General features: G+C 41.0%; 1 protein-coding gene across 1 annotated transcript in view; it reads left to right on the top strand.

Annotated features, from left to right (window-relative positions):
* DNTT (DNA nucleotidylexotransferase) overlaps positions 1-14,841 on the top strand; it is a 127,845-nt gene that overhangs the window by 42,955 nt on the left and 70,049 nt on the right. The window contains exons 6-7 of the mRNA XM_026651139.2: positions 441-564; positions 3,814-3,946. Coding sequence (XP_026506924.1) covers positions 441-564; positions 3,814-3,946 — 257 coding nt within the window. The remainder of the gene's footprint in view (positions 1-440; positions 565-3,813; positions 3,947-14,841) is intronic.

Raw genomic sequence — 14,841 nt, 5'->3', positions numbered from 1 at the left:
GCTTGGAAGAGGTTTTTTAAAATTGATATATAAGGTTACTGTTTGTATTACTTAACAGTTACTTTGAATGGTGAAAGAGTAAGTATAGTTGCTTAGTACTACTGAAAATCCTACATATTTAGCTAAATCATGCCAAGATGCGGAGATGCTGCTGTATTTTTTTTAGATTTCATGTTAATGAAAACTGTTCAGGTATGATAACCATTTGGCTGCACAGGGTAATTGTGAAAAAAAAAAAAAAAAAGAAGAAGAAGAAGGAAGCTACATCCATACAACAAATCCAACGAGACTGAATTTTGCCCTATGTTTTAGTTGTACACACAAACGTTTGTTTGTTTTTTACTTTATGTTAATACATTGTTCCTTTTGAAAGCAGCACTGTGTTGTCTCAGCAGATGTCTGCAGTTACACTGAAATGTGTATTGTTCTGTTTACTTTAGCTATTTATTTCTGTCTTTGGAGTGGGATTGAAGACATCAGAAAAATGGTACAGAATGGGTTTTCGGACGCTGGAAGAAGTAAAAGCTGACAAGACCCTGAAGCTATCAAGGATGCAGAAAGCAGGTAAAACCCACAGTAAAAGATCTGTGATTAAGTACTTTAATGCCTTTAAAACAGCATTAATTAGTGTAGGCTACAGCAGTGGTTCTCAACCTTCAAGACTACAGGAATCTGATTTGTCTTGTGTACCCCAAGTTGTTGGTGCTCTATAAACGTCTGCCAGAAGTGAAGCACAGCCTTAGGAAGGATGGCTGTGATCACCCTGTCTCAGGGCAGGAGCTTTGAGTCCAGGACTGAGGGCAAGGAAGAGTCCTGAGGGAAAAGGACTCAGAGAGGTCCAGGATCTACAGTGGGAAGAAGGGGAGGGCTGAAGGAAGCCTGCTAGAATCAAAGCACAGCTCCAGAAAGGAGGGCTGTGGAACCCTACCCCACAGGAAAAGAAGTTTGAGCCCAGGATTGGCATTTGGGAAGATATGGTGGAAAGGACTTTCTAGACAGGTCAGGCTGATACATAGGAGGAGGCTCTGGGAATTAAAGAGACTGAGTTTGAGTTATGGTACAGATAGCCCAGTTGTTCAGGGTTCCCAGGGCTGGGAGCCCTTAGCTGAAGGTGCATGTGGGTTCCCCCCCATGTAACCAACCTAGTAAAGTGTACAGCAACTCCTGCTGTTAATGGGAGGAAGAAGAGACTGACTGGATCCAAAGGATGGTTGGAAATTAAGCCCAGGAAAAGAAGGGTCAAGACTTTGTGCAACAGGACAGATGCTCATAGGAAGGGCTGTGCATCATTTTTTATAACTGAGGCAGAGTGCTGAATCTTTTCAGCAACCAATCTGTGCTGAAGGCTGAGAGAACCATCATAGATGAGGGGAAACTGAGGCAGGGTGACTGCGGTTTCCTGGTGCACCACAAGGGGGCATGCTCTGGGACTGCTACATGATCCATACACCAATACCCCTTTTCTTAATGCACATAGGTGTGTCATTTTTTCCCCAGACTATATTAACCTGCCTCCCATTCTGTTTGTGGATCTGTGTTCTTGGATTCGGTGGCAATTTCAATACCTCTGAATTTGAGTTATTCAAGTTTTCTAACTAAAATAGAAAATGTTTTTAGTATGTCTGTTCCTTATAGACTGCAACTAAACTTTATTTGGATTGTGAGTTTGCTAAGTAACTTTTTTAAGGGAACTTCCTCATTGGAAGGTTGTTGCCAAACTCAGTCAAGCCAATTTTAACATTGTTTTTGTTTGTTTCTGCAGAAAAGTTCCTCAGTTCCCCTTGAAATGGAAAAATGTAGACCCAGCTGTATTTATGCCAGAGGTGTAGCCTCTGGGATTTTAAAATAAATTTTGGTTTGGTTTTAAAATACACTGTATATTCCAGTCATCAGCACCTCTGTAGCCAGCTCTCCTTTAGCTTGAGTGGCAGAGACCTGAGCTTTTGTTGCTCTAGGTCCTGAGTTTGACTCCTCCTCACTGATGATTGTGATGTTGGCCCCAGTTCATGATATACGGTAACAATTTTTGAGAAAGCTAAACTGTTCTCCTTTAAAACTGATTGAAATGCTCTGACTGGGGAATGCAGGATGCTTTAAAATTCTTCTTATAAACACAACAAAACTTTTTTTCCCCATCTGGCATAAATTTATTATTTACCTAGATATACATTTTTTTTCAATTCCAGGTGAAGTGAGGAGCTTTTTCTCTACACACACACCTTTTATCTCAAGTGGTAAAAGCCTCTGCTTTTACTGCCAAAGATCCCAGGTTTGTCACCTACTGGCTATGTGCATTAGGGAACTTTCAGTTTGTGCCAATGGGTGAGGGGGGAGAGAAGGGTCCACACAGAGAGTTAGTGTACAACATGGTATTGTCTGCTAGAAGTTACCCCCCCAGCTGGTGCTCACTAATGTACTATGTAGACAACGCCCCACATGCACAATATTGTGACCTTCACATGCATGTGCCCTGTGCTGAGTGCACTTTTTCTATCATTCTTTAAAGCTCACCTATTATTTTCAGACACACTAATGCCAGGGGGGAGGGATAGCTCAGTGGTTTGAGCATTGGCCTGCTAAACCGAGGGTTGTGAGTTCAATCCTTGAGGGGGCCACTTAGGGATCTGGGGCAAAATCAGTACTTGGTCCTGCTAGTGAAGACAGGGGGCTGGACTCGATGACCTTTCAAGGTCCCTTCCAGTTCTAGGAGATAGGATATCTCCATTGATTGATTGATTGATTATTTTATGTGATTTAAATGTCACTGTTAATATAGTCATTATTACAATAAAGTCTGCATGGGTCAAAAGGTCCAATCCCCATCCAAATTCTGTCCAGACATGAGTGGTCCCCACCGCCAGGGCTCCAGTCCAGTCCTCTCCTTTCCCAAGCCTCTAAAACATGAAAGGTGAAGTCACTCAATGGGAGTTCTCCCATTTTCTTTCACTGGGGTCAGGATTTCACCAGTAGCAAATCTTAACTTTCACTAACACCAGAGGCTGCTGTAGTCTTTGTAGCAATTGATCAACTCTCAATCCCTTATAATGCTGAAAGCCTTAGATCAGCCCAACTTGAAGACACCTGATCTCTAATATCAACCATTCCTAACTACCACTTCTTTTGTGACCTAAAAAAAAACAATCCAGCTTCTCCTCATGTCCCAATGACACTTTTCTCCTAGCTCCCCAAGAAAGACCAGAACCTTTTCTGTTCTTGTTGGCGCTTATCTCCTAACCACCCTTGCTAGTCTCCATCCATCTCCCAGTCCTCAGTAACTGAACTTCTTTGGTGAAGCCAGAGAGTCATTCCCCATCAGGGGCCTGGAGATTCTAAGGAAATCTGCTAGTGACATTTTTTTGGGGGGGAAAGTTAATAATAGACTCAATAAATCTATCAGTAAGTTCTCCCTGGTTTGTTCTTGTAAAAAGCAGAAGTTTCTTGAGATGACTCTGAAGAGGTAGAGCCATTTTGGAAGTAATGTTGAAATAAAACAAGCTGGTCATAGATTTTAAGGCCAGAAGGCACCGTTATGATTAGTCTGAATTCCTTGTATAACACAGGCCATGACATTTTATCCAGTACTTCCTACATCAAGCTCATAACTTCTGGTTGAAGTAAAATATATATTTTAGAAAAACATCCAGTCTTAATTGGGGTCAGCTTAGGAATCACATGCCCGTCATGCAACTTGAGTGTTTTTGACTCCCTGCTGAACAGTTTATTATCAGCCTTATCTTTAGCTTGCTTAATGATATGTATATTTTAATATTTCATTCAGATCAAACTTTTTTACTCATGTAAAATTACTTTTAGGGTTTCTCTACTATGAAGACCTCCTTAGCCATGTATCTAAGGCAGAAGCAGATGCAGTAAGCTTGATTGTTAAAGATGCTGTATGGACATTTTTACCAGATGCTTTAGTGACCATAACTGGTGGTTTCAGAAGGTAAATAGAAAAAATAATGTGTGACTTCACTTTTCCCCTCCCCCACCCATACATACACAAAATGCTGATTTCTGAGCTATAGAGAACAAGCAAAGAAACTAAATGGGAGAGTATGGAAGTTTGTTTCTAAAAGTTATTCAAACTGTAAAAAAATCTACATGGACAAATCTTAGGAAGCAAGACTTTTCCGACCACATTCCTAAGGGTTTTGATTCCAAAAAATACAGATTCTTGGTTTATCATTATAAAAATCAATTAGCTGACAAACAAACCTCATACAAAAAAGATGAAGTGATATGTTTGTATTGCATATTATGGTATCACATAGGATTTTCCATGCTTTTTATTGTTGAAATTAAATTCCCATACCTAAAAATGGTACAATATGATAATAGAAGTTTTATGCTTTAAAAAAAGCCTTAATGTGTGCTTGAAGGCAATGAGTTTTCCTTGTTGATACTCATTCTTAGAAACTTGGTTGGAAGAAGAAAAGGTGGCAAAAAAGAGCCCAATATCTGCAGAGGTAGACGTGGTGTGTTGGTTGACCTGAGAGACCAGTAATTTCTGCGTAGCTAGATGATCTTGGAATTTCCTACCTGCCTGGTTATTTTCCTTTAAGCTTTTTAATTTAGGGAGAACATATGTGAAATCAATGAAAAAAAATCTCACCATCCCAGTAAATCAAAATTAGTACCTAAATATTCTCTCTAACATCACAAACTTGGGTGAAATCCTGGACCTTCTGAAGTCAAAGTCCCATTGGCTTCAGGGGAGCCAGTACTTCACCCAAATCTCTTCCCAAGCACTAATAATACTTGGTACGTAATGTATGTAGAGCTACAAACTGCTATACCAAACAAGCAACCCTTGAAAAAACAAAAATCCAAATCCCAAACAAAATATTATCCTAGGCTTACATAATTAATCCGCACAACCCTCCTTTAAGATAGGTGTATTCTCAATTTGCAGTTGTGGCAGATGGAAGTACAGGTAAGTTAAGTGACTTTCCTAAAGCCACACAGCAAGTTAGCGCCAGTATTAGGATTATAATGCAGGAGTTCCTGGCTCCCAGCCCCATGCTCAGTCCACTGATGGATGCTGTTCCTTACAGCATTGTTATAAAACTAAAGTTTAGTTATACAAGTGAAGATTCACTAGCACCAGAAATTATTTAAATCTATTATGTTATTTGTCTGTTTTTCAAATCTTTCTTTCTGACTGGCTAGCAGTATAAGAGTACCTTCCAGAAAAATGGTAATTAAAATGCTCTTCTGGGACTTAAAATATGCTCTGCACTTCTCTCAATCTTTTTTCTTTACAACTACAGGTAAAGCTGCCATGCGAGGAAAGGAGAGTAGAAAGAGAGAAATTAAATTTTATTAATCATAGAAGCCAGAAACATGCAACTGATAGCATGTAGCATGTAGGTGGTCTGATAGCATGTAGGTGGCCCTGTCCCATACAGGGCACCTTGGGAGTCCTCATAGGGCTCCACATGTCCACGTGTGTGTTATCAGTTACAGGATCAGGGCCTAAAATAGCTTACAAGTTATTGGTGCCATCACCCTTGTGCCATCTCCTGATCCCTTTTATAATTATTCCCTACATCTATAATGCTAATAGTAAAAATATACACTACACAGTATGTAGATACATTCCATATAATGGAGAGATGGCCGAAGTGTGGCTTATGGCCCATACATGAACCGTGATCAGAGATGCTGCAACAAGATGGAGTATTACATTCTGGGATTCTAGTATCTGCATGCTGCACCCCCATGTTTAAGATGATTGTGACTGCAATCCACTCAGTTTGATGCAAATTAGTCATGGACCTTGTGTTCCTGGTAAGATTTGTTATCTTAGGTATAAACTGAGTAACACATGCACCTTGTTAGGGCAGAGTTATGGATTATTACAGTTGTAATAATCACGGTTTCTTCTGATGTGATGTATGCTTGGGGCTTGTTGGTAACATAGATGTTTGCAATGTGTGAGTCTCTCAGATTCAGATATAGGCCTGTTGTGCTGTTCATGTTCTTTACATGGCTCCTTTGTGCTTTTGTAATTGTCATTAGACTTTATATCTTTAAATGGTTATATAAAGATGTGCAGGTGAATTATACAGAAAAGTATGCGATGAAGTCTTAAGAGAGTGATCCTGTGTATCAACAATGCCTAAAGGACTCAGGAGCACAAAATCTCTGCACGCCCCTCCCTCCCCCCAAACAGTAGCCTACCAAACTACAGGGAATAAATGATAGATTGTAGGATCTTTGAACACTGTTCATTTTTAAATTGGGTTGACATAAATGTATTTAGCACATATATATTTTGGTAACTGAGATCCCATGATGGCTGTATAACAATGAGTTTTCCCCAAACTCTTTCTTTTATCTGTATGAGGTGGTAGTAGTCAAATGTATTGCACTGGGTTGTAGTAAGAAATAAGAACCATTAGCTCAAGACCTCTTACAGGAGAATTTCAGTTTGTGACTCCTTATTTGTTTGGATTTCTTTGTTCTGTATGTATAGATTTAGCACATTTTAAAAAGGTAGACAGGTTTTATTAGTCATCTCGCTTTGTGCCTGGGATTCTCCCATCCAGTATATTACAAACATACCACAAAAACATGACTGCATGAGGTCTGAAAGTTCTGAATAACATATTCACCCCATAGTGCACTGCTTCCTCTTATTGTGTAGCTATGTATCTTAGATTTATAGTGTTGGAGATAAGAAGCAGATAAGAATCTTGCTCCAGGTGTATGTGTTGTGTGCAGTTGGGGGAGCAGGGGAGAGAGAATTAGGGTATGTCTACCTTGCAGTAAAAGACCTGAGAAATGGCTGTGGCTGACTCAGGGCAGCTGACATGGGCTGGGGCTGTGGGACTAAAATTAGAAGTGTAGTTAATCAGGCTCAGGCTGGAGCCTGGATGCTGAGACCCTTCCCCCTCACAGGGTCTCAGAACCTGGGCTCCAGCCCCAGCTGGAACATCTATACTGCTATTTTTAGCCCTGAAGCCCAACCCCTCTGCTGGGGTCAGCTCATGTGGGCTCTGAGATTCTGTGCTGTGTTTTATCACAGTGTAGAGGCCAAGGGTCTCTGAAATGGCAAGCCCTGTTCATCACGAGTAAATATGGAGAGGAGAGTACAAGATACATAACACAAAATCACTGGAATCCTTTAATAATGAGCAATTAATTACATTGTTTGGAGGTTCAACGGGGGATATAAACATTTTACTGATCTAAGGCTGGGGTTATTTAATGAGCTGCCTTTTTGTTAGATTTCTGATATTTCTTGGTTCCACCTAATTTGCAAATGCCATGTAATCAGGTATTTCAGTATTTGTCCTTGCCAAAAATAGGCGGTGGAGACATGTGGAAATCAATTTAGCATGATTTTTCAAACATTATAAAAGTTTTGTTTCAGGTTTGAGCTAATATTCAGCTCCAACTCATTTGAACTTATTTTACTGGAACCAGTTTGCACATCCTTACAGTGTGCATTTTGTTATGTTGACTGCCATCAATCACAAGCCTGGGTAAAGTCTATGGGTGTACTAAGCACCATTCATTCAGGCTAAATGAAAGAGCAATTAAATCCCCCTTTGTGTGGTGATAGCTGAAACAATAGAAGCCACTTCCCCGCTGTGCTTTCTAACATGGGTCAGGCAGCTGAGAGTATCTTCCTTGTGAGTATGCTTTGTACTTTAGGAACCCAGAGTGAGATCGGGGATATAATGTTTAAACCACAACACTCTTCATTAGTTACATGACAAGATGGCTCCTATAGACTCTGCGCAGACCCTAAATGTGTCTGCATCATGTACATTCCCTTGCAATGGGAAGCCCCTGATGATTATGCATGACTAATTTTAAACAGATAGTACATGATATACCACATGCTCATGGCACAGGTCAGCCTGAGCAAAATCAAGCCATGTGGGAGAAGTTACAAATTCTTTTCTGCTATGACACTCTTTTCATCGCTCTCCCGCGCTGCTTCCCACCGCCCCCATTGGCCCGGGATGGCGAACCGCGGCCAGTGGGGGCCGCGATCGGCCGAACCTGCCACGTCAACAGGTAAATAAAACTGGCCCGGCCCGCCAGTGTGCTTACCCTGGCGAGCCGCGTGCCGAATGTTGCCGACCCCGATCTAGTGAGTGCTGAGCAGCTCCATGCTGGACAGAGAAGTGTTGAAGAAGCTGATAACACCATATAAAGAACATCATAGAATGTGTTACAGGAAGGACTTGGGTTTGTGGTGCAACATACTTGAAGTAGCATAACATTAAAATAATAAGAAAATGATCATGAATAATATAGTTCTGATTAAATGTTCTACACATGTATAAAACAATTTTCTTGCCCTATTATCTTGAAATCTAAGGGCCAAATACTGAGAGGAACTAGGCACCCTCAGTTCTCATTAGTTGCAGTCGGAGTTGAAAGTATGCAACTCATCTCAGAATTTGTCTGTAAGTTAAAACACCATGTGATATTGGGGTGGGGACAGGGAAGACAAGTTACAATAAAATGATATTGTTAGATTGATTTAGTTAATAGTGTGCATGTCTTGAGTACCTGTTAAGAATAGAGCAGTATATAAGCTGGGTGGGTGTATCTTGTCACACATCTTTTAAGTGAGGCCTACAACTGTGTTCCTTATAATTTCTGTGGTCATTAAAAATCCCACTTCTCCTTATTAAGAGACTTTTGTTAGTAATAGTGTATCTCATATATAAAATGAGATAATATATCTCAAGTAATGAGATGCTACTATTGGCGGTATAGGTGTTAGTGCTATTATTATGAGCTAATGCTATTATGAACACAAAACTATTAATAAAAAATGAGATTTTTAATGAACACAAGAAACTCAGATTTAGGTCTCAAACAAAAATTCCAGCAGCACAATGTCCCCTAACACCATGTTGGAACATTTGTTCAACAAAGACTCAAAGAGAAAGTTGTCACTTGGTGAATCACTAACACCACATACTGCAGCATCCTGGACTTTCATTGATTTGGTTTAGCTGATGAAATGACTGTAAATGACTCAAGATAGGGCTTCAGTTGTCATTTGTTCTGTGCGGTACGCTTAGAGGGTGGGGTTATATGAGGGTTAGGTGTGCATGAGCAAAGGGAGTTTTTATGTTTTGTTTTGTAGGGGATTCAGTTCTGATGGCTGTTGAAGAGAAGTCAGTAAACTGCTGTTTAATTGTATTTTTGTTTATATAACATGTCGGGGTAGTGCCTGGAGCCCTGGGTAGGCATCCCTTTTAATTATTCTAAAAATCTAAAAAAGTCCAGTAAACAAAAAATATGTAGGAAAAGTGAAATTTAAAACACCTATTTTGAGATTGGATTCAACCTACTATGAAGTCAGATTCTGAACATTAGGTCTGATTTTCTATGCATGTGTGTTTAAAGATCTGGCATCTGAGTTAAGCAAGTGACTTTGTTATTATATAATTTAGTTATAATGTAGTTCTTAAATGAAGACATCTTGGTTTCTGAACATTACTGCTCTTCTCACAGTAGATGGGTGCTTTGTACATTGTAAATGCAGGTGCAGTATAGCATATCCATAGAATCAGAACGATTTTCCATCTGTCTACTACCATACTACCAACATGTGCTCTTCTCACACTAGCGCAGAGCATGGAATTAGTTTGAAATACATTTTATTCTCTGCTTTGATACAAGTAACTCCAGGCACCTAAACCCAGAGGATGACTCCATTAGAAGACAGCAAAGAAATTAGCACAGAAAGGGAAGATATTAAGAATCAAATTTTAGAAAGCAAGGCTCCACTAGCGGAGCTACAAGACCGCTTTACTAGTTTTGTCTGTAGATGTCTCTGTTACGCTCATTCCTATCACTGACTGTAAAAAATAGGCATATACAGCTGAGAAGAATTCAGGCTTACTTCCTCCCATCATGATATAAGTGGTTGTGTCATTGTGTAAAAATCATTCAGCTTATTGCTTCTAAAGGTCTGTACAAATGTTACGATTCTGGCCTTTTGGTTTTACACTGATATTTTAATGCCACACTGCATAGACATAAGTATATAGTGCTTAGTAAAGGAATATTATATTGTAATTTTAAAAAAATAGTTCCTATTCCTCCCCCTGCCCCATTCGCATTAGGGTCCAAATCCTTATTCTGTTTTTACTCAGACATTATTCAGTCAAATTTCCATTGACAGGAGTTTGCCTGAATGTGGACTGAGTAAAAATGGACTAAAGGCCTCAGGAGTTGAGCTAAAGTTTGAAAAGGATGATTCAGTGGTTAGGGGGGCAGCCTGAGAGCTGGGAGACCCTCCCTTATCTGCTACAGACTTGGATAAACCATTTAGTCTTTCTCAGCCTCAAAGCCCATGAGAATAACAGCACTTCTGTATCTCACAAGGGAGTTACTATCATAAATACATTAAAGATTGTGAGGTGCTCAACTCTGTGATAGAAGGAGTGATATAAGTACTAGATAGGGGGAAAAAGCAGATTTTAACAAATTTAGAGAATTGGTAGGTAAGGTCCCATGAGATGAAAACCTAAGGGATAAAGGAGTTCAGGAGCGCTGGCATTACAATATTAAAGCCACAACTGCAAACTATCCCAATGAGAAGGGAAGATAGGAAGATTTGTAAGAGGCCAATATGGTTTCCTCAGCAGCTCTTTAATTAGCTGCAAATCCAAAAAGGAATCCTACAAAAACTGGAAACATGGATGAATTGCCAAAGAGGAGTACAAAAGACTAGCACAAGTATTCAGGGACAAAATCAGAAAGGCTAAGGCCCAAAATAAGTTACATCTACCAAAGGACATAAAAGGCAATAAGAAGATTCTTTAAACATGTTAGGAACAAGGGAAAGACAAAGGAAGTGTAGTTCCTCTACTTAGCAGGGAAGATGAGCTAATAACAGATGATATCAAGAAGGCTGAGATATTGAATGCCTATTTTGCTTCAGTATTCATGAAAACGATTAATTGTGACCAGATAAGCAGCAAAATTAAAATTAACAACAAAGGGGAAGGAATTCAAGCCAAAAGCGAATGTGTTAAAGGATATTTAGATAAGTTAGATAGATTCAAGTCTGCAGGGCCTGACGAAATTCATCCTATGCTTTTTAAGGAATTAGCTGAATCAGTCTTGGAACTGTAAGCAATTCTCTTCAAGAATTCATGAAGGATGGGTGAGGTCCCAAAGGACTGGAGAAGGACATATGTAGGACCTATCTTTAAAAAGGGGAACAAAGAAGACCCAGAGAAACCCAGAGAATTACAGACCAGTCAGCCTAACTTCGATACCTGGAAAGATACTGGAACTAATTATTAAACAACCCAATTGTAAGCAGTTGCAAGCCGGTAAGCCTAACTTCAGTACCAGGCAAATTGGTTGAAACTACAGAATTATCAGACACACAGATGAACATGATTTGTTGGGGAAGAGTCAACATGGTTTTTGTAAAGGGAAATCATGCCTCACCAATCTACTAGAATTCTTTAAGGGGGTCAACAAGTATGTGGACAAAAGTGATCCAGTGCATATAGTGTACTTAGGTTTTTCAGAAAACCTTTGACAAGGTCCCTCACCAAAGGCTCTTAAGCAAAGTAAGCTGTCATAGGATAAGAGGGAAGGTACAGAAAAGGGCAAGAAAAATGATTAGGAGTATGGAACAGCTTCCATCTGAGGAGAGATTAACAAGATTGGGACGTTTCAGTTTAGAAAAAAGACGACTAAGGGGGGATATGATAAAGGTCTATAAAATCATGACTGGTGTGGAGAAAGTAAATAAGGAAGTGTTATTTACTCCTTCTCATGCCACAAGCTTTAGGGGTCACCAAATGAAATTAACAAGCAGCAGGTTTAAAACAAACAAAAGGAAGTATTTCTTCACACAACGCACAGTCAACTCGTGGAACTCTTTGCCAGAGGATGTTGTGAAGGCCAAGAGTATAATAGAGTCAAAAAAAGAACTAGATAAATTCATGGAGGATAGGTCCATCAATGGCTATTAGCTGGGATGGGCAGGGATGCAAAACTATGCTCTGAAGAGTTCCTGGCCTCTCTTTGCCAGAATCTGGGAATGGGCGACAGGACGGATCACTCTGAAGCACCTGCCATTGGCCACTGTCAGAAGAGAAGATACTGGGTTAGATGGACCATTGGTCTGACCCAGTATGGCCGTTCTTATGTACCTAGAGCATGGGTCGGCAACCTCTGGCACGCGGCTAGCCAGGGTAAGCACCCTGGCGGGCCGGGCCAGTTTGTTTACCTGCCGCGTCGGCAGGTTCGGCCAATCGTCGTCCCAGGCCAATGGGGGCGGCGGGAAGCTGCGGCCAGCACATCCCTCAGCCCGCACCACTTCCCACAGCCCCCATTGGCCTGGGACGGCGAACCGCGGCCAGTGGGGGCCGAGATTGGCCGAACCTGCCGACGCGGCAGGTAAACAAACTGGCCCGGCCCGCCAGGGTGCTTACCCTGGTGAGCCACATGCCAGAGGTTGCCGACCCCTGACCTAGAGTATAATAGGTTATAAGTAATAGCCAACATGGATTTGTCAAGAAAAAATCATTCCAAACCAATCTAATTTCCTTCTTCAACAGGATTAGTGGCCTAGTGGATGGGGGGGGTAACTGTAGATATAATAGATCTTGATTTTAGGAAGGCTTTTGACACAGTCCCACAGGTCATTCTCATAAGCACGCTGGGAATAAAGTCTAGATGGAAGTGCTATAAAGTGGGTGTACAACTGGTTGAAAGACCATGCTCAAAGAGCAGTTATCAATTGTTCACTGTCAAACTGGGAGGGTACATGTACTGGAGTCCTGCAGGGAGCTATCTTGGGTCTCATACAATTCAATATTTTCCTTAATGACTTGGATAATGGAGTGGAAAGTATGCTTATAAAAGTTGTGGATAACATCAAGCTGGGAGGGGTTGCAAGCACTTTGGGGGACGGGATTAAATTTTGAAACATCCTTGTCAAATGAGAGAATTGGTCTGATGTCAACAAAATGAAATTCAATAAAGAGAAGTGCAAAGTCCTACACTTAAGAAAGAAAAATTAAACGCCCTAATACAAAACGGTCAATAACTGAGTAGATGGTAGTAGTACTGCTGAAAAGGATCTGGGGATTGTAGTAGATCACAAATTGAATGAGTCAACAATGTGATGCAGTTGTGAAAAAGGCTAATATCATTCTGGCTGTATTAACAGGAGTGTCTGATATAAAATACAGAAGGTTATTGTCCTGCTCTGCTTGGCTCTGGTGAGGCCTCAGCTGGAGTAATGTGTCCAGTTCTGCATGCCACACTTTTAGAAAAGATGTGGATAAATTGGAGACAATTGAGAGGAGGGCAACAAAAATGATAAAAGGTTTAGAAAATCTGACCTATGAGGAAAAGTTTAAAAAAATGGCTGTGCTTATTCGTGAGAAAAGAAGACTAAGGCAAGACCTGATAATAGTCTTCAAATATGTTAAGGGCTGTTAAGAGGACTGTGATCAATTGTTCTCTGTGTCCACTGAAGGTCGGACAGGAAGTAATGACCTTAATCTTCAGCAAGGGAGATTTAGTTTAGGTATTAGGAAAAACTTTCCAACTATAAGGATAGTTAAGTTCCAAGGGGGGTTATGAAATTCCCATCACTGAAGGTTTTTAAGAACAGGTTGGACAAACACCTGACAGGGATGGTCAAGGTTTACTTGGTCCTGCCTCACCTCAGGGGGCTGGACTTGATGACTTCTCAAGGTCCCTTCCAACCCTACATTTCTGTGATACTGTGATGATATGTTCACGCCACAAATCACCTGAAAGGGTTCAGGTAGCTGGGAGGGGGCTAATTAACCGAACAGGCTGCACTTGGGGGAGGATTAGGTGCCCTAATAGAAGAGGAAGCTCAGCTGAGCAAGGGTAGGCTGGGCCGTATAAAGCCAGCAAGCTGAGAACAGAAGGGGGCTGCAGCAGAAGTAGTCTGCAGTCACTCCCTGGAAGAAGGGAGTATGGGCTGGAAATCCTGGTGTATGTGTGTATGGAGATGAATAGGGTGACAGAAGACAGAGCAGAGAGGTAGGTAGGAGTCCAGGGAAATAGCAACAGAGTCTGGGAGCTAACAGACCATATTAGCTAGACATAGGGTGCCTGGACTGGAACCCGGAATAGTGGGTAGTCCCAAGTTTCTCTACTAGCTGCTGGGAAAGTGGCATAGGACCTGGCCTTGGATTGGAAGACTGTCTGGAGAAGCATTCTGACAACTGATCCAGTTGGACTTTGATGCCCCCAGAAGGAGAGAAACAGACAGTGACCTGGCTGGAAGACCAAGTCACGAAGAGGGACCCCACTGAATCCCAGAGAGTGAGAGGGGCTGTGGCGAGAGCAAACAACGGAAGCGGGTGTCAGACCTGGAGAGAGCTAATCCTCTGAGCAGCCAGGAGAAGGTGTCCTAACAGTGAGAGAACCCCATAACAGAAACATTTCTATGAAATCTAAATTATGAAGCTCTTAATACCTTATCTTAATAAGACCTATATAAGCCTGGTGATCTAGCCCCTGAAAGGCTATCAGGGAACCCTCTAAGGAACTGAATAATTTGGCAGCATTCTTTTCAATGCAGGAGAAAGTGTTAAAGAAAACATTGTTTGAGAGGCTGCAACAGCCTCTTCGGTGAGCTTTGTTTGTGAAAATCTACAATATCAGTACTTTTACCTACGTGATCCACATCCAAAAAAGTACACCACCCCATCCACATCACCATTACCAGAGGAATGGATGTACTTTTATCAATGCTGTGCAAACAGTTTTTTTTTTAAAAAAAGCATATGAAATCAAGACAATAATATTTTAAATCTATGTTAACATAAGTATTTTGGCTTTCTGCCA

This window comes from Terrapene carolina, unplaced genomic scaffold (genome assembly GCF_002925995.2).
Source record: "Terrapene carolina triunguis isolate 2854851 unplaced genomic scaffold, T_m_triunguis-2.0 Scaffold95, whole genome shotgun sequence".
NCBI classification, from domain to species: domain Eukaryota; kingdom Metazoa; phylum Chordata; order Testudines; family Emydidae; genus Terrapene; species Terrapene triunguis.
Note: the sequence above shows the minus strand (reverse complement) of the source record. Positions and strands in the feature narration are given on the sequence as shown.